Below are 25,639 nucleotides of genomic sequence, written 5' to 3'. Positions count from 1 at the left end.
CGGACAGACAGACACACTTTTGCATTTATAATATTAGCATAGATTAGCATGATGGTTTAGTAGTAGTATTAAAAAATGTAACAAAACACTATACAGAGTGTAACAAAAACAAGTGATAATACTTTAGGGTGTGTACGTGTTCCCTGTAGAGATTTCACTGTGAAAGTAGCAGCGCTGAAAGACCAAAATTTTTTTTCACTTTTGTATGGGCAAGGGCCCGAGCGTCACGAGTTTCCCCATACAAAAGTGAAAAAATTTTTTGGTCTTTCAGCGCTGCTACTTTGACAGAGAACTCTCTACAGGGAACACATACACACCATAAATTATTATCACTTGTTTTTGTTACACCCTGTATAATTGACGAGAAAACGAGATATAATTTGATGGTCAGCGAAGCGAGCTAGCCGGACGGAGTAACTGAGTCAAAGACTGACAGACGGACGGATATTATGTCACGAGATCACACACGATTAATAATCGTTACGCACGTCGAATAACAAAAAGGCGTGTAAAGTGAAAGTATACATTATGTATGTGTATAGGAGTAAATCGTCTCCGCTATTTAATATTTATAGTGGAATCTCTATAATTGTGTATCACTTAGGTCTTAGGCGATTCATTGATCCGTGGGCTGACTAATTGAATAGAGTATGAGATTTTTAAATTCGTAGATTTTTAAAAACCGTGTAAGGAATTGGTAACTAAATAGCGCTCTTCTTGTTTAACATGGGCTCACATTAATGTTGCAAAACAGTGACATAAATAGATATTATAAATAGATATTGAGTGCCTATAATATTTACCCTAATATTATATTTCTATTATAATACAACACACTAACAATTATACTATGGGCACATTGTTTGTCTGAAATAAATGTTTGCATTCATTCATACATTCATTATCCTTCACCTATTAGTATATTTAAAATCTACTTTAACAACAACTAACTACTATCAGAGAAGTTGATTCCTATGCAAATCGGGGACCTAAGTAGTTTGGTCGCGTTACGTCAAACCCAGCTGACAGATCACAATTAACATTGAATTGACATATTCGACCAAATAACGTTGGTCTGTCAATTGCATAGGAATCAACTTCCTCGATGGTACATAAAACTTGAATTCTCTATCCAATTGCAATAACAACAATAATATAAATCCATTAATACATCACAATTATATTGTATACTCTGTGACAGCAGAATAATTATTTATAAATAATTAAGTCATAATTATTAATCATATCAATTAATTATATTGTCACATTGATATGCATATCGAAACTAAATCAAACATATTTGATCTAGATTTAAATAGGCAATTATGATTTATGAAGTAGAATGCATGTTAATTTTTTTATTAGAAGAGCAATAACACTTACAACAAAATTTATTATTCTTTTAAAAATATTGAAAATTCTACAAGATTTTTAGCCAAAAAAAGTATATAATAATGAAACGATTTTATTTGGCTTAAAGCAATTACAGCTATCAATATTGCAAATATAAATACCAAAGTACTGTAAGCAGCTGACAATGTTTTAGGAACGTAGAATGTCACAAGTCAAATTGTTTGGTTACATGTTTTGCTCAGTGCTCCAGTTACCAAATACAAAAGAAATATTTGACAAAAAATAAATGTTATATGGAACTTATACATCTGGTATAAACTGTAAGTAAACGATTTTTAGTTAAGCAAGCACCTCATATCTTAGGCTGATTTTAATTTTTCCTTTAGAGGCATTCGCTGGCAGGGTCACGGTTTTGTTATATATTGCGCGCAATCCGTTGGGGTTTTAGTGCAGGGTTTGCCCGGTCGCGGTCTTCACCGCTCCCGGGAAATCCCTCATACTAACCTGGGTAAAACATTCTGGCCTTCCCCAGACTGCCGAGGCCCGGGGTTGCGTAAATGCATTTCCCCGACAAAAAAGGGCTGGTTTGAGTCTTACGCCAACCGCACGCACCGTAGGCACTGATGGCCCGATATGTATGATATTCTAGGAAACATTTTTCAATAGCTAAACTATGTACCATCGAGGAAATTGATTCCTAGGTAGTTGCGAGACATTCTGAGGGACAGTCATTTGGTCGGATCATGTCAATTCAATGTTTATTATGATCTGTCGGCTGGGATTGACGTAACGCGACCAAACTACGTAGGTCCCCATCTGCCTAGGAATCAACTTCTCTAATAGTACTTCAAAACGTGCTGTGAAGTGTATTAAATCCGAAACTTGTTCTATTTACATGACATGTGCTGACACCGATAGCTCCTACACGTTCCCCATAATTAAATTAAATTATACAAGATTGTCTCGCTAAAGTATAAGATAAGATAATAGCATAATTTACAGCGAACAAAGGCACAGTCTATATTTTATCTAACATCGATGGCGGCGCAGTCACACTAGTACATTTCCCACGCTCCAAAGGACAATTAAAGGTCTTGGAACCATAATCGCCAAGAAACAGTTCACTTAGCTCAACCACAGAATTCCTTATAGACGAATGTCTTAGTACCACTCAAAGAAAATGTAATCTGAGAAGTTATTTTCCAAGTCAAGAAATAGTAACCAGTAACGTCATTGTCAAAATTTACTTTACCTTAAACAGTATTAATAAAGTGGTTATATTTTTTGATAGTGACATTGATGCCTATGTTTATTTTATAAAACGTCTCTGACTTATTTTTCTGATTCTGCCCTGACATCTTAAAAATCATCAAAATTTTCTAAACTCTTGATTCATAATATTGATGATTCATCACAGAATCAACCCACGAATCAACACAAAGTATCACACATGGCCATGACATGACTAATGACACATTGAAATCTATGAATATTTAATTTCAATTTCATATTAACATTTGTGACATTTCATAAGTTCACGTAAGTTACATAACACGCATTTATTTTCACTGTTTAATCGGATTCGTGACGATCGAAAAATGACACTACACGATTTAGAAAGCGATTCGAAAATCGAATTTTTGGCCCACATCTGGATAATCGATTCGCGATTCGATAACGCTTCTTTCACTTTGGTTTGCTCGGGTCAAGAGCGCAGCGTTGACCGTGGCATCAAAACTTATCACCGTCAAACTCGCTTTAGTTATAATTGGCGTATGATTTTATGACACTATTCAATTTAATGTTGAACTTTTAGGTGTTGTTCTGAAATTTTCACAGATTGTGTATACTGTTGCCGCTATAACAACAAATACTAAAAACAAAATAAAATTAATATTTAAAGGGGGTTCCCATATTTTTGGTCTTTGTTTGCTCTATAACAGTACGGAACTCTATAACAGTACGAGTCCGACTCGCACTTGGCCAGTTTTTTTATGACATCTGAAATAGTCGATACTTTAAACGGGGAGCCAAAAGAAGAAGGCAATTAAATTTAAGGTCGAATTCCGACCATTGGGCGATCTCTAGTAAATATAAATACCTCAGATACGGGGTATTGGTATTTGTTATCATAATAGGTAAGGCAGGTCTTAAGCCTCCATTTGATGAGACTTCAAACGTTTCAGAGCAGAACGCAGTAAATAGTAGTGCCACTGGGTCACATAATACAGGTTAATAATTAGTGTTGTACCGATACCAACCGACCGGAACGCCGCGGCACCCAAAGTGGATAATATTATGTTCATTGCATAAAAATCAATACGGGCTAAGCTACATATTGTAAACTTCGATTAATATTGGGTGTACCGTGTAAACAACGTAAACTTTACTAAACGCGTATAATCCGACTGCGTTCTATCTTGCGACTGTCATGACCTAAAAGTACATCAAACCCAATTTACCATTTCTATAGAGCATGCCAAATATTATGACCTGGAAGAATCTAATGACTTCAAATCCAATTTGCCATTTCCCTAAACTCTAGAGCATGCCAAATATTATATTCAGTAAAATATATGCAACCGAAAACATACCACCTGAAAGATGATGCGACGAATTTAACATTCTTTATATTATGAACACAAAATAAATTGCAATATTGCAAAAGTTGATATACCTCTAAACTCAAACAAAATGTGAAAAGCGGAGTGACATTGCAAATTTGCACTTCGCCAAGCATAAGAGTATTTCGCAATTCTCAAGAATGCTTGTAATGTGAAACCGAGTTTTAGGAACTTATCTTCCAAAGAAGATTAATAAGAATGGATATTATAATATTTCGTGCTACGAATAATAAAAACTAAGGAAACGTAACTCACATACGATTACCGTTTTAAATTTGGTTCCTTTCGAACTGTCACAACATCAGCCTGATACCGCTGAAGGCCACCTAAATATTGCAAATGTATTGAAATGTGTACCTAGGTACACATTTTCGACAAGTGTTGTAGAGCATGTTGCACGGAGTTACTTTTCCTTAGTTTTTATTATTCGTAGATTTCGTGTAAATAACTGGCTTTTGCATACCTGTCTAGTCATTAAAAGTCTAGTAAAAATCTGTAGGATTGACTTAGTGTAAGCAGTACTAACTGCTTTAAGAAAAAGCCTATATACGATTATAATTACGATATACTTGTTGAAATATTTAACACACAAAGTATTTTTTCCAAAACGCCAGTTTCACTTAGGATAGTGATGTTACATAATGAATACTGTCCGGATAAAAAAATAATTTGTAAAACGACACATTTAAAAAAAAAAAAACGACGATACGCTTACACTGGCTCCTTTACAATCGGTACGTTCTTGATACAAGTAATTAAAGGTATAACCTACCTATTTAGGCCTTTTCGTAAAGTAGTTGCCGGAAGAAGGCATTTTTTGTCACCCTACAGTGGTTTTATAGGGTGATGATGATGTTTCACAAGCCAACACATGGTGTTATGTAATACTAAATACTACAAGGCTCTTAAAAATTATTAATTCACAACTCACGGAAACTTACGAAAAAGAAAATTTTGACATTGCGTCAAAGAAACACATTTTCACAATGATATTCTATGTTACTAACGTAACTAGATTGGAAGTTTACGGTAGCAACGCGTTGCCACTTCGAAGATGCCTGCAGGCATATCTCACATACATAATGACATAACGAATATATGACTTGACATTGTCTTTTGAACAAAAAAGTGGTTACGCATTTCTGAGAATCTTTTGTAAGACATTGCTACTCTAGTATTTTAGAAACTCATTGCATTTTCATTAGATGTTTACATAATTATACACATTAAAAAGGTATGTATTAAAAAGGATTTTATAATGAGGTTTACTGTGTTTGATGTGTCAAAATTTGTTTATTTATTTATTTATTTATTGATTCACCAACAGAATCACATTTAACAAAGTACAAAATAATACAGCACAGTTTTATATAGATGAAATGTGCTCCAATGAAAGGTGAAATACAACATGCTTTGCAACAATGGGATGGTATGTGTTCGTACTATAATAGCATAACAAACTGACTTGTCAATCTGAAGTTCATGTCGATAGGTATAATATAATGCAAATAAATGAGAACATTCTTGATTCTGATAATTGTTCATCTATAAAATTTTCTGACACTTCATATTATTCTGACGCAGGGGTCACCAAATGGCGGACCGCGGTCCGCATCCAGACCGCCGACCCATTGTGTGCGGACCAAGCATTTCAAAGATTATAACTTCGTTAAAAATAAATTTCGGTCTCGATGAACATCTCCAGGATTAAATTCCAATAGCTTGCAACAATTTCCTTCTATACCTTAACCCTATTCCCTATTCCCTTCTTAACTCTATTCCCTTCCTTTCCCTACCCTCCCCTATTACCCTATTCCCTATTAAAAGGCCGGCAACGCACCTGCAGTTCTTCTGATGCTGCGAGTGTCCATGGGCGACGGAAGTTGCTTTCCATCAGGTGACCTGATGCTCGTTTGCCCCCTTATATCATAAAAAAAATCACTCCTAACATCAGAGAGAATATAATTAGCTACAAAAATTTGACACTTTCTTCATTGATTTGTAAACATTGCATAATATTTTTATGTGTGGACCGCGAAGGTCATTTTATTTCTTAAAATGGACCCCGAGCGAAACTAATTGGTGACCTCTGTTCTAACGCGTTGAGTTAGCAATTTAGCACCCAACGTCATACACAATCACAAACCTATTTGTACTTACCTACCTTATTCCTTATTGTAGTGAATAGTCTAGTAATAGTTTTACGAGTACAACACTATAATTAACTTAAAGTATCCATTAAATTGGCTTCCTAGTTGTTAAGCACTTTCTTACTGTGGGACAGGAATGGGAAAACTATGTTTCTAGTTAATTCTTTATTTTAGTTTAGTCTCGAGTTCTTATTAGCGTCTCGAGTTTTTAAAATAATATGGAAAAACCGGAAAAACCAATTGTTGTGCAATGTGCATACGGGGGATTCCAATCCATAGGGATTTCTGCTACAAGGGGAAACTCAACGGAAGGATCCCTTGTCTCTTCCCTACATTAATAAAATCCATCCAATTTCCGTGTTTTAAATATCTCCTCGGCTTTTCGAGAAACTACTGACCAATACGTAAATTTATTGTGGTTTTTTATGCCACATTATTATCCCAAATTAAGAAGGGAAACGTCCAGTTCATCATTACGAAGAGTTTTATTTCGGATACAACTAAATAAAATCAACTCGTTCTCAGTTTTTGGTACTCCAGGATCTATATTAGCCAACAAGCACGTAATTCTGGTCAATGTCAATTTTTATTCTAGTTATTCCGAGAGAAGACGATTCAAAATCGATTGAAAGCCGTCTCGAATCTGTTTCGGGAGTAAGGCTCTCGGCCTTCGGAGAAAGTTTAAAATTATACATAGCAGTAACTTGCAGTTAACGGTGACAACCGACGGTTTAAGCGCCGGACGCCCGTTGTTAGAACTAGAATTGAAAGTAGTTATGTAATTCTTTTTCTCTATTCCTATTTTCTTTCTTTTGTATTTGGAACACAATATAGCCGTTCAATTAATATTTTAATTTAAGTTATTACATCATAAGTTCTATGCTACTTATTTAAAGACTATTTACTCAAGTTGTGTATGTGGTGTGTAGACAGTATTTGAGAAAGAAACAGACTATAGAAATAGTCTATGTAAAATGCGTCTAGGCTCTACGATATTATTTACAAAAATATTTTCTATCCACACCATAATTTCCGTAACAACTATTGAAAATTCTATTAAGTTTACAAAATTTTAGCATAACAATGGATTTAAAGGAAGTTATGTTTAAAATGTTAATACCTTAAACTCTTTTTTATTAGTGACAGTTGTTTCCAATTAATTAATCAGCTTCCAAAAATATCAGACAAGCGAAATCCTATCGAAATAGTTAGAGTCACTTCTTCTTCATCACACATTAATGACATGGTGATGACGTCATTACGAAGCTTGCATATACATTCCAGTGGTGCGTCAGGTTAATGTGACCGTGTTGTACTGTATATGTTTTAAATTGTAATTTTCCATCTTTTTAGTAAAAGATGGCCCCGTGCGAGTTTCTTACGCCGGTTCTTCTCGCCGGGTTAGTTCCCGAACCGGTGGTAGGCACCATAGTATCGACGTTCGGTAAAGTTTTTGTAAAAAAATTACTCCGAATAAAAATATTTTTGATTTTGATTTTGATTTTGATTTGATACTTCATGGTACAAGTTTTGTAAGTCATCATCATTATTAAATATTAATTAATATACATCCACATACTCAGCAAAAACTATTAATCTAAAGATGAAATAAGTTACTCACCACAAACCATTTATTTTTGAATAAGTAATTGAAATTTTCGATAAAATATTTATTAATAATTTTCATACAATTCATGAAATAATTTTTTTATTAAGTATATCTTTCTGAGTAATTTGAAAAAGTAAATATTTATATTAATATAATTTTTACAATAATAATAATTATTAATACTGATTTAAGACTATGAATCAATGATACTCGTGGATATTAACTCAACAAAATGATAAATACAACTTGAATGCTTTCAATCCTCTTTCTTTTATCAAGTAATTGATAAAAGAGTAGTAAATTTTATCAAGTAATAAAAACTCCTAGTTTTTATCAATTACTTGATAAAATTAGGAAATCGCCTTTCGCTGGTCTTCAATTAGAGCTGTCCCGCACTACGACTTTTTGCCGCGCGATTATTTTACCGACCGACTAAAATTCAAATAAAATGTTACTTTATGAAATAGGCTATAGGTTTCATTTTCTACCGACAATTGTCTATCGACCCATGCTGCCGCTGCTTTTCAATGGCATAGAGCAAAATGAAACCTATAGCGTATGTCATAAAGTGGCGTTTTATTTGAATTTTTATAGGTCGGTAAAATAATCGCGCGACAAAAAATCGTAGTGCGCGCCAGCTCTTACGGTTTGTTTATTTTGCACGTGGTAGATCATGTCAACGATGAAAGTACTTTCGATTTCAAAGTAACGTAGTAGACAACATAGTTTATCAAATCAATGACCACGTCATAGATTATCTTGTGTACCCATTTCAGTAGTTTTTACCTAAAACAATATAAACTCTAAGAGTTTTTTTTCCATTTTTCAAAACCTCCGAAAGAAGAAGTCCAGTGAAATAGATTGATTTATTATGATGTGTGATAAAAGAACACTTGTCGAGAACGATTGCAAACTGGCCAAGCTGTAGATAATGTATAACAATGTAATACAATTTCGCTTCTAGAAACGTAACAGATTGAGTACTCGCAAATCAATCAAGTACCGATTTTGCATAATATTTATATATAAACTCGCGTGCAGGCCAAGGGAAAAGGCAATTTATAGGCGAGTAGAAACTTTGTAAACGATACTGTTCGTTATCATATTATGTTGAGCGGATGAGAGTCGGAGTCCAGTAGGGCGTGGCCAGCGATATATCCTTCCTGCAGACGGCCTTAGCGCGAACGTGCTATGATTACGACGATTACGCGCAAATAGTACGAATTTACGTAAACTAGTACGTAAATGAGTTAGTGATAAGAATCAGGCATGGAGGATTGTAGAGAATGTATGTAGAGAAAGACAGAGAAGTGAAAATTTTGTTATTTGGTAAATGAGATATTGCACTGTACGGATTCACAAATAAGAGAAGTAAGAATAGAGGCTCAAAAATGAGAAAAAACATCTATAATATAAAAATGAGTCGCTGAATGTGTTGCTAAGCGCAAAACTCGAGAACGGTTGGACCGATTTCGCTAATTCTTTTTTTTAAAATATTCCTTGAAGTACGAGGATGGTTCTTATAGAGAAAAACATTCTAAAAAAAAATTAAATTTCCCGAAAAAGCATGAAAAAAACAACACTTTTCTATACTCCCATACAAAAGATTAGTGATAATACTTCAAAGTCAAATATATAAAAATGGATTTTCAATTATGTTAGTCACGCTAAAACTCGAAAACGGCTGAACGGGTTGGGCTAATTTTAGTCTTAAAATATTCGTAGAAGTCCAGGGAAGGTTTTAAAGTGACACGAAGTTCACCGGGGCAGCTAGTTGTAAATAAATGTTTTCAAAAGTAAGAATTGCGCAACAGAAAAGGGATTTATGATACAAATGGATGACTGAAGGCCTTCCACATGTTACGAATTGTACCGGAGACGAGGGAGAAACCCATCGCGCATCGTCGTATCTGCCAAGCTATATAATCTATGATCCTTTTACAGAAAAACGGATGCAAGGAATAAAAATTAAATTTTTGTAATTTTAATAGGTGCAGTCTACAGGGGATGTTAAGCTAGCTCCAAATTTGCGAAATTGATCAAAGAAGTTTTCAATGAAATAAACCATAGCATAAAAAACTTGATACGATGATCCACGATTTCGTATTTGGGCCACTTCGACCAACATCTCAAATGGTCTGGAGGTCTAGAAATTAAGCCAATGTATTTCTCCCAGTGTTTCCTCACTAACCCAGTTTTTTCGCAACACAATAATTAACACTTACGGGGCGATACAATGGTGAACGAAACAATGGCAGGTGGCGACCTGCGCTTGCGCAACTTCTGAACCATATGAGAGATATAGTTCTTCCTAGTCCATATTTACATATAAATATGATATGTCTATGATATGTGTTCAGGCTTGGGTTAATTTACTTTGCAGCGACGCAACATTGCGATGCATTTTCAAATTCATATTTGAATTATTGGAACAGAGAGCATGACACAGCAGCAATTGTCTGTCATTCTGTCAATCTGTTTTTTTTTCAGAAAAGTCTTGTCGTCAAGTAAATAAAGTTCAGTTTAGAATGGGCTATTTAAAAATGTACTACATTGCATCGACGGCATCGGCACGTCACGTTGCAATGTACATAGTTAAGTAAGATAGTTTATTGACTCGAATAGTTTTGTGAAGACATCACATCGAAACGAGACGAGACGAAGCACGACTTCACGTTTAGGCAGTAAACTAATAACGTCATTAAATTAGAAATCACAGAAAAAAGTAAATTAACTCTCTTCTTTATGGTACCGCATATTAATAGCTAGAAGGATATGCATTCGCCGCACGTACTGTATCGTGTGAAATATAAAAAATCGATTTGAAATTCAAATCGAGTACATCACTACCGCGGATCGAAGGTGTGTCCGTCTATTGTGTAAATTACACCAGTGGTCAGAGGTCCTGAACGAAAGTGGCACTTTAATTCATTAATCATTATAAATGTTATTTTAATTAGATGTTATTGTGGCACTCGAGGACTGCCGCGGTAAATATATTGCATAGAATTTTTTATCAACTTATGAAATTATAATTCGTCTAGTCGCACGTACACGAACACCGTGCCGAAGTCTGCCGAATTGAAACGACGATAAACGTTGCACGGCTTTCAACGCTGCACCGCTATGGTGGTCGGAGTGGAGGATGTTAGGTTTATTTTCGTTACGGAATTTCTTGATTCAGTCACCACGCTCAAAGCCTACGATAAGAGCTTAAAAATAAAATATCATTCTACAATTTTTATTTACTAAATATTATGATATTTTATTGATACTTATTATCATATTTTTTAAACAATTAGTGATGGTTGTTAAAAAAATATATGATTTTTATACGGCGATTTATCGAGAGTTAATTATCAAATAGGTCAAACACTAACTAACTGATACAGAGGCGCAATCCGTCACGCACACGCACGAGATTATAATCGTCAGTGTTTATGTACCCTGTTATTATGTGATAATGTAATTAGCCTGATTTGTACAATAATTACTTCATTATTAAATAAGGAAGTAAGGCTCTCATAATATTCTTAATGGGTGAAAAAATATTTCTAAATACATATGTAATTTGTTTTGAAGATTTTAATAAGTTGCGTTTACAGTAGCAGCCATTAATTAAAAAGTATAATCTTTTTAATAAATACAAAAAATATGCAACATATTGTAACAAAAATTTTAATAACGACATTTTGGATTTATCATAATTAGTTACCATGTAGCACAATTATAATAATATTATTCAGTAGCAAATGAAAGTTAAGATATTATGTTTATGTAATTTTAATTTTACAGTTTCTAAGAATTAATACTGTCGAGTCTCTAAGTCTAAAGAAATAAACAAGTAAACAAATTCTTATCATTTTGAAAAATCTACGCGAAAGTTAAAGTACTGCTGTGTACTCATCAAAAATGTATGTTTTGAATAAGACACATTGTTTTTGTAAATATTATAACAAACATTTTTGGAATTTGAGTCTAAATTACTACATGTAGAGTTGTTTAAAAAAACATAATAGTATTATTCTTAAATTAACAATAATTAATCATTATTGCTCCTCTTGAGATTTTTTTTTTCCCAATTAAATCTTAATAACTGGAAAAAATAAGGATTCCATCTAAAGTAGGTAAGGATAATAGCCGTGCAACACGCTTGCAAAACTATCAAAAGCAACTTAAAGATTAAAAATCAGAAGTGCAAGTCGATAAAAAATTAAAAATACTCAGTATAATATGAGTGATAAGAAAAATATGCAATTATTTCTAAGTCCAGTGCCGGCTGAACGTTAAAGTAATAATTAGTAATTAGTTCACATGTTTATTCTGACTTTACATATTTCGTCAATTTGAGAGCAAGTTTTTGTGGCAGCATTCTGTGTTGTGTCGATATCCAGCGGGGCTAAAATGGTCACATTTAGCAATTCCTCTCAATCAATTCAGCAAATGAATTGTCAAAACTGTCAAACTGACAAATGTCGAATCAGTACAAAAATACAGAAATGAATTGCAAGCAGAGTTGAATTTTGCAATTTTAGAAAAATTAATCATATTATGATGCACATCATGATTCTTCAAAGCGACCATTTTAGCCCCCCTTATATTTTTCATGCCTTCGATTGAATCTAGTCTAAGTTTTTGTCGTTTTCGTAAGAGAAACAAGACTACTATCTAGTGAATACAAATGCAAAAAGTGTCCATCTGTAGATGTTCCGCCTCACGCCCAAACCGCTGAACCGATTTTGCTGAAATTTGGTATACAGATACTTTGAGTTTCAGGAAAGGAATTAACATAGTTTTAATACCAGAAAACTATACGGTTCTCGCGCAATAAATGAGTTTTGTAGCAACGGATTTGCGGGCGTCAACTAGTTAGTACTTATTTGATAAACAATGTTATTTATTTATGCATTAGTAGCGTTTTAAAATCAGAAGAATATGTTGTGAGCTTAAATAAAAATAAAATGATTTATACAAAAAAGGAAATAGTTATGTCATCATCAGTTCAACTAAAAATTAATGGATAAATAACGACGAGAATACTTTTAAAATGTATTATTTTTTTACGATAATGAATAATGTTTTACTCGATTGAAGAAAGCTGTTACCGCCTCATTGGTATTGATTTATGAGCAATAAATTATGACAAAGAAGCGGTTTCGAAGTAGGATGTTCCCAATTTCTGTAATCGCTAACGTTCATTGATAATTTTCACGATTTAGTTTAGTAATAAAGAAAATATAGGACCGACGAAATAATAATAACAATAATAGCTCCCACACCGGTTTCGGTGACGGTGGCCAGTTTCATTGAAACCAGGCCAGCTACGCAGGAGTAATTTTATAGTGCCCAAGTGTGTGCGCAGTTATACACAAGAGCACTCTCTATTCCTTTACTCTCATAACCCAGTGGGACGGAAGACCGACACTACCGGCGAGAGATCAGGCACGGGACCGACTTTTACATGCCCATCCGACGCATGGATCATCTTACTTGTCAGACAATCAGGTGATCAGCCTGCATCGTCCTAACCAAACTTGGAAATAACATGTTTCCAACGCGGGAATCGAACCCACGACGTCCAAATCAAGAGCCGCGCTTTATTCCACTAGACCACGGAGGCGTTTGCCACCGATGAAATATCATTATTTCTATGCGATGTCTTTTAATCACTTCCGGATTTTGTCTGTAAACAATAATCAGGACAAAAAATCACAAAAATTAGTCTACAGTCTACATAGTTTTTATTATTCGTAGAGTCTACATCATTTTTAGGGTTCCGTACCTCAAAAGGAAAAAACGGAACCCTTATAGGATCACTTTGTTGTCCGTCTGTCCGTCCGTCCGTCTGTCAAGACCCTTTTTCTCAGGAACGCGTGGAGGTATGAAGCTGAAATTTATATCAATTACTCAGGTCTACTGTCCCTTGAAGCTGTGAAAAAATCAAACTTCTAAGCCAACGCAATCAAAAGATACAGCCGTTTATGCCGCAAATTTTCGACACTTGCAAGGGAATCAAAACCTACAGGGTGCTTCCCGTGAACTCAGAATCTTGAAATTTGGTACGAAGCAACGTCTTATAGCATAGATAAAGGAAAAATTACGAAAACCATAAATTTTTAGTTACATCACATAATATTTTTTTTTTTTAATAATTTTAAACTTACTACCCATTTCCTCATAAACGCGTAGAGGTATTAAATTGAAATTCATACCAAATACTCATGTCTATAATACCTTTAAGCTGTCGGAACCCTCGGTGCGCGAGTCCGACTCGCACTTGGCCGGTTTTTATTAAATATTATGGTTCACCGAAAAGAACCTTGATACTAAAATTTAAGTTTTTTTTTCAATTAAGTAATGTAAAAAAATGTCAGCGACCCCTATGGGATTTTTATTTATAATAATAATTGCTGCTTGATTATTATTTGTAACGTTGATGCAATTGCTTTTCCTTAAACAGACTTTTAATTAAATAACTTGTCTAATGTATGCCACGTAATATTAATTCTTAATTCCTATAATAAGTGAAAACTTCATACAGATTTTTTTTTCAGAATTAAGTGTTGGTATTTTTTTTTCTTACGGCTCTCAGACGGCTGATTTATTTCTTCACGATTCATGATCTTTATTATGCGATTACTTTAGTTATACGAGTACTATAATAATATTATAGTATATTATGTGTATATAATATAATATAATATCTATGGACGCTTCACACCACGTCAGTCTGGCCCCGTGCTAAGTACCTAAAGGACTTGTGTTACAGGTACCAGACAACGGAAATATATTTAATATTTTTATACTATACATATATTTAAGATTTTTGTTATATCATACACATATTTAATACACATCCAGACCCGGGAACATTGAAAACTTTTTGTTCCGTCGGCGGGATTCGAACCCGCGACCCCCGGCTTGAGCTACCAACGCGCTCACCACTGAGCCACAGAGGTCGTCATATAGCTTATGTGCCTATGCTGTCCACATCCTTTACTCATTAATGGCTGACCAATAACCATAGACGTAAGTAAAATAGATTAACCAACATATTTCTCTATCAAATTGGATGATACGTCGTAAATTAGAAACTCGCCGTACAACTCGACCTCGTTTCTTGAAAAACCTGAGCGACCAGAACTATTAATTTGTGAAATTGCCGTTATATAGTTATTTAATGTGTGTTTGTTTGCTTTGATAACCTATTTGTCATTGACCTCCAAAATGTCTTGTGGCTACTCATTTTCAATTATTAGTTTTTATTTATATTACTTATGTGAAATTTATAAAATCATATTTTTTAATGACACTATAATTTACTATATTTTTTTTACTATGATTTATGCACTTTTATTTTATTTTTCATTTTTAGACAAATTATAATATGATTTCTTGAAGTAGCATTGACTTCACACCTATTATAGACAACACCACAATAGTTTAGTGTTATGATTTAAAAGTTGTACATTTACCTATGACCGACACTTTTTTCAGCGTTTATTAATAGTTCTTACATAGTGAAAAATGTTTTAACTTACATATTTAATAAATACAATTGATTGAATTTTATTTTGTGTTTGCACATTTCATATTGCCTAATTGTAAATATTATTATTTATTTATTATACTTAAAAAGCATTTAAATAATAAAAAGAAAAATAACATAAATCAAACATCCTTTTCATATTTTTCATTCATGATTTTCAGTTTTTGTTAAATATATATATTTTTTATTTTGTTACTAGATCTTCACGATATGTATGTTTAATATTTTTTTGCAAAAATATTATATAATGTTAAAGACATAAAAATGCAATAAATACAGCTCAGATCACCGATAGCAAGTGAAAACACTTACACAGATGATTTCATTGCAAGCACGCGTCCGAGGTGCGAGATCGCGCGTGGTTCGCATATCCAATGCATTGAGGCCGCAGGATGTAATAATGATATTATTAAAAACCGAATCATTATCATTATTTAATGAAAAACGTTATCACTTACTCAATGTTATGTAACAAAAATTATTTAAATGATAATAAATAAATTATTGAAAAACTATCAAAATCGATCGATCGTTGTCTAAATGTTTTTTTTAAACATAAATAGTACGCTATTTGTTATTTATTAAAATTATTTTATACAATAAGTATACATTACAAAATATTAAGTAATTTTTATTTCATCATTCATGAAAATGTATAAAGTTTAATAAATAGAGTTAGGTAATGTACCTCATTAATTAAGTAATTTATTTAGGTGTTTTTGTTATATGAATGAAAAGTTTATTTTTTCCTTTAATACTTCTTTATTACAATTTACAGGTAATATTGCAATATGTGTAAAAGATAATTTTGATTAAAACCAAATTCACGTGTTATCAAAATAGTTATTCTTTATTTATGAATGAAATACATTTTTCCATTTGGGGACTACTCTGAACCCAATATTTATTTTTAAAATTTATTTTTACACTTTAGTTTAGATGTACCTATATTTAGTATGTGAATGAAAAATTAATTTAACGCATGAATGAAAAATTAACGATTTATGAATGAAAAATTTACCTTTCTTCCGTTTGGGGACCACTCTGACTCCAATAATTTCGGTCACACACAAGGACAAAGTCAACAAGAATCCGGCACTGCACCTCATTTTGTCACAGTCGAAGCTATACTATACGAACTGAACGCACATCTGAGCGCGCGATCTCATGCGTGCGACCGCCCGACTACCCTATATTTTGACGTATAGAGATTTGGCAGTGCAAATTCGAGTTGTATATAAAACCTTTCGCCGGGTTGGAGCTCGGTTATTGGTCGTGAAGGTGAAGGGAGCTGCCCCACCACGGAGAGGTGGGCGCCAGGGTCGACTTTTGCTATCGACGCTCGCGCTAGACCATGCTGCACTTCTTACGTCATGTACCGCGCTGAATGATTTTGATATTTGATCTAGTTTACTGATAACATCTTTGCTATTGTTTTAGACACATTTTTTTAAAATAATTTAAGAATATTTAAATATATTTTTTATAGATTCATTATAAGTATCTGGCGCAAAAATAATTTTAGAACTCGGTTGATTATCATTATAAAGTAGGAATTAGGTTTTGCACGATTTTCCTGATCATTTTTTTACATAAAAATAATATAAGATATTATTTTACCAAACATTGTTTATCATGCGACATGCAGTAATTTATTTTATTTAAGAATTGAAATTTATTTAACGTGATCAAAAACGCTTAAGTACTATTTAACTGTGATTGTAATTAGAAGTTATTTTTTTTTAATTTGTGATAAGAGTAAAGAAGGAATAAGAGAACTGCATGACAGAGATGAACAGCTGCATGTCGAAGTACACCACGCCCATCCCGGTCAGCACCATGGGCTGCTGCGCACGCGCAATCATGAAAATAAGGATCTTGGTGATGGAGTTATCCTCCCATTTCTCCCAGTTCACACAAAAAAAGTCCACCGCTGTTTCTTCACTTGCCTGAAATAGACACATATTTACTACGAATAATAAAAACTAAGGAAACGTAACTCCCATACTATTACAGTTTTGAATTTGGTTCCTTTCGAACTGTCATGTAACGTCATCCTGATACCGCTCAAGGCCACATAAATATTGCAAATGTATTGAAAATGTGTACCTAGGTACACATTTTTGACAAGTATAATTGTAGAGCATGTTTTTTGACGGAGTTACTTTTCCTTAGTTTTTATTATTCGTAGCATATGAAACATGCTTTTACTAGCTTGGGTTGTATGTGACGGAATCTTTGAGCACGATTCTCACTTATCTCCAGCAGTTTAACGTATTAAGAGCCAATGTCAATGTAATAATTAGTTTAAATGTAAATAATAATAATAATAAGCGTGTTTTTTTAGTTATTTTTAACTTTTATTTATTATTAAATATTTTAATATAGAGCTAATAGTATTAGTAGAGGAAATAGGGCCATTTCCACCTTAACTCACCAATTTGACCTTAAATATTTCGTTACAAAAGAAGGGCTATTTCCTGTAATAAAATTTGTGGCTGCTCTTAACAAACTGCGTTTTAATTGCCTTATTGTTGTAGGTATAATAAAATATAATAATTAATAGATAATTAGGCATTTTTTTCCAACACATATTTTTTTCTACATTATACGACTTAATTAAATTATTTCTATTAAAATATTAAAAACTATTGTTTACCTTGATAATTTGACTGCTATAGTAACATGGCGTTAACATGTGAATTATGCAGCTTATAGTAAACGTCACGTATTTCGGATCCATCTTCTGTAGCACGTATATCAAGTACAGATTTAAAGCCATAGTGATAGAAGTCATCCCAAATATCATGAACATCCAGCCGCCGTATCCGTTTTGCAAATCCTGATGGAACTCCAGAACTTCTTGGTGACCTCTGATGATTTCTTTCAGTTTAGTTTTCAAATCATCTCTACTCACTGCTCTGTTGAACGCGGCATTCATCTTATGAACCAGCAGCTTAAGTTTAAGCCGCAAATGCGTAGAGGCTATGCAGAAGGAGCCGTCGAATCCTATGAAACTAATACCTACTTGAACAGCTTGGGACGAATTGTATGCGAATATAACCTCGAAATACGGAGTCTCATACTGCTTATCCTCTATCCCCATGAGATCCGTCTCGTGCACCATCACTCTTTGTATTTCATCGCTGATTAAAGTGTAATAAGCGTTCCTTACAGCAGCATAAAGCGGAAATTGGGCTGTTAACAGAATCGGAATAAAAATCCATATTATCTCCCCCACTTTTGCCTTCTTTATGTACTCCTTAACGATCTCCTGGCAGCACCCATTCATGGTGTTGGCTTTGTCGAGATCACTCGAGATTTTATCGAACACCTTACAAAATACTTTCGTCTTGTAAATACTGTAGAAGAATTTGATAAAGTACAAAGAAATGAGGACACCCAAAGTAATATTTCTGGCCGTGTTGAACAAATCCAACGCGAGCAAACATTTTATCGTGTATATAAAAAACCACGAGAGCATAAAAGAGTGGATGCAAGTTAAAAGTATAATAATAATTATTCGCTGCTTCACGTTGTTTTTGTTGGGATAGAATAAGGATATTGCCAATGCAAAGAAACAATAGCGGTAAGTTTCTTTGAACGGCTTAAATTGTCGGCCATCTTGGATTTCCATTTTCAGCTGCTCGTGGAACTGGACTGTAATAATGTGATTATTATTTTCAATTTATACGAGTTGGAATCGCTTTCGTTATTATACCATTAGGTGTAATGATTCAATCGTTTATGCACCGACTATGAACATGGTGAAGTATTTTTCTTATTTCCACTAAATTCATGAATTTCTATAATAATAATATGGAACTATCTTCTATTTTGTATACTTACTATTGTATACTTACTATTGTAAGTATACAAAATTTATTATATTATAATACGAATTAATAACGTTTCGGCCCCATTGGATGAAACTAGTAGTTTTTTTTCAGAGTTCAAAAAAAAATCGGCTTTAATCTAATTCTCGTATAACAATGTTAGATAGCGTACTCCTCCGAAACGGCTTTACTGAGTTAAATTTTATATGCATATTCAGTGGGTCTGAGAATCAGCTACTGGGTACTTTTTATATTGATAAGTGCATTTGTTGAATAAAAATATAATAATAATGATTATTGCTGTAACTGACGATTACCAAATAGGTATTTAAATGCCCACTATAATATTTTTAACTTATATCCTCGTTATTAAATAACATCACCCCATAGATTTACCTAATACTCAATTTATGTTTTGCATTTATAACATTTTTCTATAATTTTCAAAGTTACCTGTTTATATCGCTAAAAATTATTGTAAAATCACGCTCCACTACATATTTCTCATAATAAATTTCTAACTATTATTAATTCTGAATTACTAATTGTAACGTTTAAATATCCTTTAGCATCCACTATACTAATATTGCTAAATATGTGAAGGTCTGTCTGTTAAATATTTACACGTAAACCACCTGGCATCCCGGAAAACAATCCGAGTCATCAACGAATTTCAGCGCAACAAAGTTGCGAGCAACATTTCATAGTGATAATTTTTTTTAGAATATCATTTGAAATATTAGCTATTGGCCCTATTTATTGGCTATTGAATGCGCGAAGATGTGGCTTAAAAAAAATAGTCAAAGTACGTCCTGAAATATATTAAAAACCCATTTCATTGGGAATTAAAATACAACAACAATGTTTTTCATTTCCCAATGGGTTATGGTAAAATATGTAGATTCGGGAAATCCTACGAATGCGGATGTATTGGGAACGGATTTTTGTGCTGTAATGACTTATGACTGGCGCAGGTAGGCAGCTGGCAGGTCCGGCTGGCGCTGATTAAATCATAACGCTTTGTTTTATCACATACTAGAGCTAACACCCGACTTGGAGTGGTAAAAAGGTTACGGTTTGAGTGCATATAGGGTTCATTTTAGTTAGCTTTAAGGTACAAGTTGGAACTGAGCGACACGCGACAACTGCAGACGACGTGTCGTCGCGACACTGCTGGTTTCTATGTATTTCTATGAAAGACTCTTCGCAGCTAGCGACACATATATTCATAGAAATACATAGAAACCAGTAGCGTCGTGACGACACGTCGTCTGCTGCCGCTTCATGTAGCAGGCTTGCAACTTCTATCTTTAAAATGCCTTTGCAATTAATTGGTACTAGCGGCACAGTTGAGTATAATTTAGCCTTCTACTCGGGTCTGCTTACAACAAACGAGTAGCGATGGACGCTACTTATTTATATATTTATTTAGGACCAAAAACAGTTTTGTATTAGTTACAACATTTGGTGTGGATATTAGATACAAATACAAGCTACATGCAGTAACTACATAATTACTATAATTGGTCTAGGATCACGATGATTTGAATCTGGCTACGATGCATAGTATTAGCTTAAGTCTTAACATAATTAAAATGTCAAAGAGCTGAAGTGGCGGTTTTGGGATATTAAGGTCCAGCGTGTCAGAACTTAGATTATTTTATGATACAAGGGAACTTTACCTCGACATACTATAAGTACTCTAAGTTACTGTTTTTGTTAAACTAAATTAGCTTTACTAAGGGTAGGCCAGATAGATAGTTTAAAAAATCTATCGTTGTCCATTGGACATACTCGAGCGTGTGGAGTCGTGATTTTAGTATGTAAGTACCTAATTGTTCTTACTAATTAGCGTGTCAACTAAAACACTAAAAGACCTAAAACGTACATCGATCACATGTGTCACCATAGTGACACATACATGTGTACAAATTAAAACGTTGCCGGTAGAGACGGGGAATGGGTTCACAATTTCAAGGTAAATAGTTGGGTTTGATCTCACGGCGCGGGCGGTGATACTTGACCGCTAAATGTGCGTTTCCATTGTACTTTATTGATATTAGAACGAAATGTTCAGATCTACTATCAGTAGCAGACATAAGACGTAGTCTTTATTGCCTAAACTCTAAAGCGATAAATGAGGTACAATCTGATTTTTTTTTAAATTGCTGAAACATACGTTTTAAAAACAGAATTACGCATTTGGAACTGTTGGAATACATGACTTCTATACCCTTTGATTCGCTGCTTTAAGGGCATCATAGCTAATAGACTTCTTCAAAAATGTAAATAATATAAGTAGGTACTCTTGGCATTAAAGTCAAGTCGGACTCGCGCACGAAGAATGAGGGTTGTTGAAATTCTATTGCCACCAGGTGCCGCGATATAGCCGTGAGGTCTATCGTGTCAAACTGCTGTCATATGTCACGACCCCGCGTTCCATTTAGCGTTAAAAACGATCAAAACGCTCAAAATGCCTCCTATTTTGAGCGTTTTGATCGTTTTTAACGCTAAATGGAACGCGGGGAATATGTCTATTTGACACGATAATGTCCATATTTTAACACGATAACCTGACGGCCACATCGTGGCACGTGGCAAATAGAATTTTGTTGAAATTAAACCTGCTTAACTATGGGCTTATCTACCCAAACTTTTCAATGGACACAGGGCCTTACGGACACGGCACAATGTCGTGCTTCTAATTCGGGGTCTGCGCTGCCGGCGGGCGGTGCGGCGGTAGTAGAACAAAGGCCGTAGTCAAGATAATAATTAATTACTGTAAACGCGGTTAACACGAGAGGTCAGTCAAAATATACTTTCCAAATCAATGACTCAACGTAATATACCCTACGTCAGTCGTCAACACATAAATTATTGTGCAGATTTAATGATAACTTTTGTGAAGATTTTGATAGTTTAAGCTTTTCCTGATAAACTCTTCATTGAATTCGTAGTCTTTGGTTATTATAGTCTTGAAATATTCGCGGAAGTACACGGAAGTTTTATATTAGGAGGGAGGGAAGGTAATAAGTTCACCGGGTCATACAAGGTCAACTTCAGTTCGTTTGTGGTGAGAGTACCGACGCATCTTCTCCCGACCTTTGAAGCGGAGGAATTCTGGCCGACTGATGTGGTTTACCGAAGGTTCCGGGTGAGACTCCGGAATGAAGCGCGCGTCACGTCGTCGCCGTTAATGCGTGATAATGTGTAGTTGTTAAGTTTATATAATTTTTATGTATGTTAGTCATTAAGGTATATATTGTATGGGCCTACGTAGCCTGATTTAAATAAATAAATATAGTTACTTACTAGATGACGCCCGCAACTCCGTTGCGCCAAAGCTCGTTTATCGCGCGGGAACCGTACATTTTTTCGGGGTAAAACTTATCCTTTGTCCTTTCCCGGGATTCAAAGTATCTCCATACCAAATTTCAGCAAAATCGGTTCAGCGGTTTGGGCGTGAAGAGGTAACAGACAGATAGACAGACACACTTTCGCATTTATAATATTAGTATTGGATTACGGAAGTATGGATAAATGTTTCTGAACGTTTGCAGTCGTATCGTGGTCAAGCTTTTGGGATTGTCGAGCGCTAACAGTTTCGTTATCGAACAACAATAAAACAACTATATTTTGTATAATACAACAGCTGTAGATTTTTTGTCATCACTTCCGCACCATAACAAACTATAAACCATCAAATTGTGAGAAAATGTTAAGTGTGAGCTAGATTGTAAAAAAATATTGTTGCACCATATTATACAATATTTACCTAATATTATTAGGCAAATCAATTAGCAAATTATTGCATTAGCTAATTGATATGCCTCTTTGGAATAATCCAATCACAATGAAATTTATAAATATTAAAAAGTCAATTCAGGAAGAGATTTAATTCACTAACACAATTAAAATGATTGCAAAAAGCTACGCAAAAAACAGCAATTATCATTTTAAAGGTGAATTGAAATAACTTTTTGATGAAATTATGTATAATTTGTGACTTTCATTTAATTTTTCATTAGCTTTTACAGAGACTCTATCTAAAATAAAGGTATGTATAATGTACGTCAAAATTTTGTTAAGTATTACTTTTGTTATGGGTCAAAATAAGTTAAGAGTTCTGGAGAAGGACACAATATAATATTATAGCTCTTACTTGACTTTCATACTTTTAGGATAGTTTTAATTTCAAAAATGTTGACGCGTGTAATTACAAAGTTTAAAATATCAAGTACTAACGCCTTTCTTTAATAAAAGAAACAAGAAAACCATGACAACTTTAACTTGGATTAGCACACGAGCTCTAATTGTTCATTTCTTTAAAGTTTTCGTACAATACGTTTAGTCTTATCAGGGTCTAGAGTCTGAACAAATGTGCCAACTTTGAAAAGTAGTATGTATAATGTATGTTTTTGTGTTTGTGTTCGCATATCTCCGGAACTGCAATTCCGCTTTAAGTGATTCATTTTTTGTAGGTATTTAGGTATTGTTCAACTTTAGGGAGTACTGCCAGTTTCATCAAATCGGTTCAGTAGTTTTTGAGATAGGGAATTTTAATTCTTAATTACGTACAATTTTGAAGTCTGCTTTATCTTTTTAAAATACTAAATTATTTATTATGAAATATTTCGAAATACCATTATATTAGCTACCACAAGAAGGCGTTATAACGTAACACAAGACTTCACACGACTAGGATTAACAGTTTCCGGCACTGGTCAAACCAGCAACCGACATACCCACGACATGAGCAAAAACTCCATGATCCTATTACATGTCACCGGATGTTGCCAAAATATTAAACTAATATCATAGGCCCAAAACTAGGTCGATTCGGTGGACGGACTCGTTGAAGACTGGGCCTATTATTATTACTGTTTGGTCTACTTGCAAAGCATAGCTTCCCAATATTTCTTACTGGTAGTGCCTAAATAGGTACGGACTACGGAAAAAATATATGGTCTAGATAAGTGGCCCCCAACCTTTTTTTCATGCGGGCCACAAATGTTTTGGTCTTGGTGTCGCGGGCCGCAACAACATTTTTAGGGTTAAAAAAACAGTCTTAAAAAAACCATTTAAAAGCGAAAAAAAATTATGTACGACTTTCACAACGACTTTACATTATTTTGCCGGTGGGCGTGAATAGGGATGATGACAAGGTCAAAGATTAGCGAATTTTGTTAATAAAATAAAGAAATCACGGTAAAAAATAAGTGTTCCCAAAATTTCAGCTTGATAGCATTTGTATTTTTTTTGTTATGCGCCTTTAAAGTTGGATATTCAAGTCGATTTTTTTTTCAATTAAATTTCTTAATATTTGTATACAATTCGATAACTTATGCAATTAAAAGCAACTTTTGTTATGAAACCACTTTCATAAACGCAATATTTAATATACCTGTCGAACAAAGTTGTGTCCCGATGCGTACAAACTACGAAAGACTGACGTCAGTCTTTCGTAGCACTTTGTATGGAGCGTTTCGGGCAGGTCTTTTTTATGAGATATTTGAATTGTCATATCTTGGTGAATTTTTAAGCTATCAGAGTCATTCTTTCAACGATGTTTCTATTTTTTAAGTGTCCTTCAATTACCGATAAGAAAAAAAAATAGTCATCATGCCTATTTCAAAATGGTTTAACATCGCGCGGGCCACAAATAAAGTCCCGGGCCCCGGCGGGCCGCGGTTTGGGGATAGCTGGTCTAGATGATTAATTGCATATTTATGGTCCAAGTTTTAAAACGTATGAGATGATACAAATCAAATACGAAACAAATAAAGAATTCGTTCCTTCCTGTGCCGGTGGTTTCATATGGAATCTCTAGTCCACATGACACCATCACACCACCCTAGTGACGTCAAGATGACCAATTGAGTGACAGATAAATATAAACTTTACTGCTAGAACTTAATTGGACTTTTCATATTATTATAATGGTGGTGTCGTTTTGGTGGTGTCAAGTGGAATGATCGCAGGAATTCGTGCCGATGCCAATCTTATCAATACCCGGGGTATTGATAAGATTGGCATTGGCATTGGCATTTCCCAATAGGAAAGCAACGTTAAACAGCGCTTATGTTATTTGTCGTCTAGGATTGAGGTAACTGAAGGCTCATGGGGGTGTCGTTCATTTCACAAAAAGCGTTCAAGCAATATCATACACGTTCTATACCGTATGTTATAACTTATAAGTAACAAAACTAAGTGATAATAGTTTAGGGAGTGTACATACAGTACATTCACATGAATGGCTACGGGGGTTTACCGTTTAGCATTGGCACAGCATTGGCACAGTATAGCAATATAATATGTCATATTGCTATACTGTGGCATTGGTCTTAACTCTTATCAGATTTTTATTATACTTCAGTCCATTTGTTTACTTTAATTCAATGATCCTTATGCCACTAAAATAAGGCTCCTGTTGGAGGTAAAATATCCCCGAATAGATTATCACGTGTGGGAGTTTTTTTATTGACAACATTAGTTACCAGTGTGACAGTTGTTTGTCA

The 25,639-nt window shown here is 34.2% G+C and overlaps 2 protein-coding genes across 2 annotated transcripts in view; both read right to left on the bottom strand.

The window, feature by feature from the left end:
* Positions 1-16,554, bottom strand: part of LOC121731699 (laccase-5-like) — a 77,020-nt gene extending 60,466 nt beyond the window's left edge. The window contains exon 1 of the mRNA XM_042121272.1: positions 16,307-16,554. Coding sequence (XP_041977206.1) covers positions 16,307-16,394 — 88 coding nt within the window. The 5' untranslated portion in view covers positions 16,395-16,554. The remainder of the gene's footprint in view (positions 1-16,306) is intronic.
* A 473-nt stretch (positions 16,555-17,027) lies between these two features.
* Positions 17,028-19,051, bottom strand: LOC121731852 (odorant receptor 4-like). The gene is made up of 3 exons (XM_042121525.1): positions 19,039-19,051; positions 17,945-18,945; positions 17,028-17,234 (listed from the first exon to the last, which is right to left on the bottom strand). Exons 1-3 carry the CDS (start codon positions 19,049-19,051, stop codon positions 17,028-17,030), a joined length of 1,221 nt encoding a protein of 406 aa, XP_041977459.1.
* Positions 19,052-25,639: the final 6,588 nt, after the last annotated feature.

The sequence above is a fragment of the Aricia agestis genome, chromosome 11 (genome assembly GCF_905147365.1).
Source record: "Aricia agestis chromosome 11, ilAriAges1.1, whole genome shotgun sequence".
Classification (NCBI taxonomy): domain Eukaryota; kingdom Metazoa; phylum Arthropoda; class Insecta; order Lepidoptera; family Lycaenidae; genus Aricia; species Aricia agestis.
This window is presented reverse-complemented; position numbering and strand designations above follow the sequence as displayed.

Bases quoted from the DNA above. Each gene is read 5' to 3' on its own strand.
- LOC121731852 (XM_042121525.1), bottom strand. The intron at 17,235-17,944 runs GTAAACAATAGT...TGTCTATTTCAG, and splicing joins ATAGCAGTCAAATTATCAAG to GCAAGTGAAGAAACAGCGGT.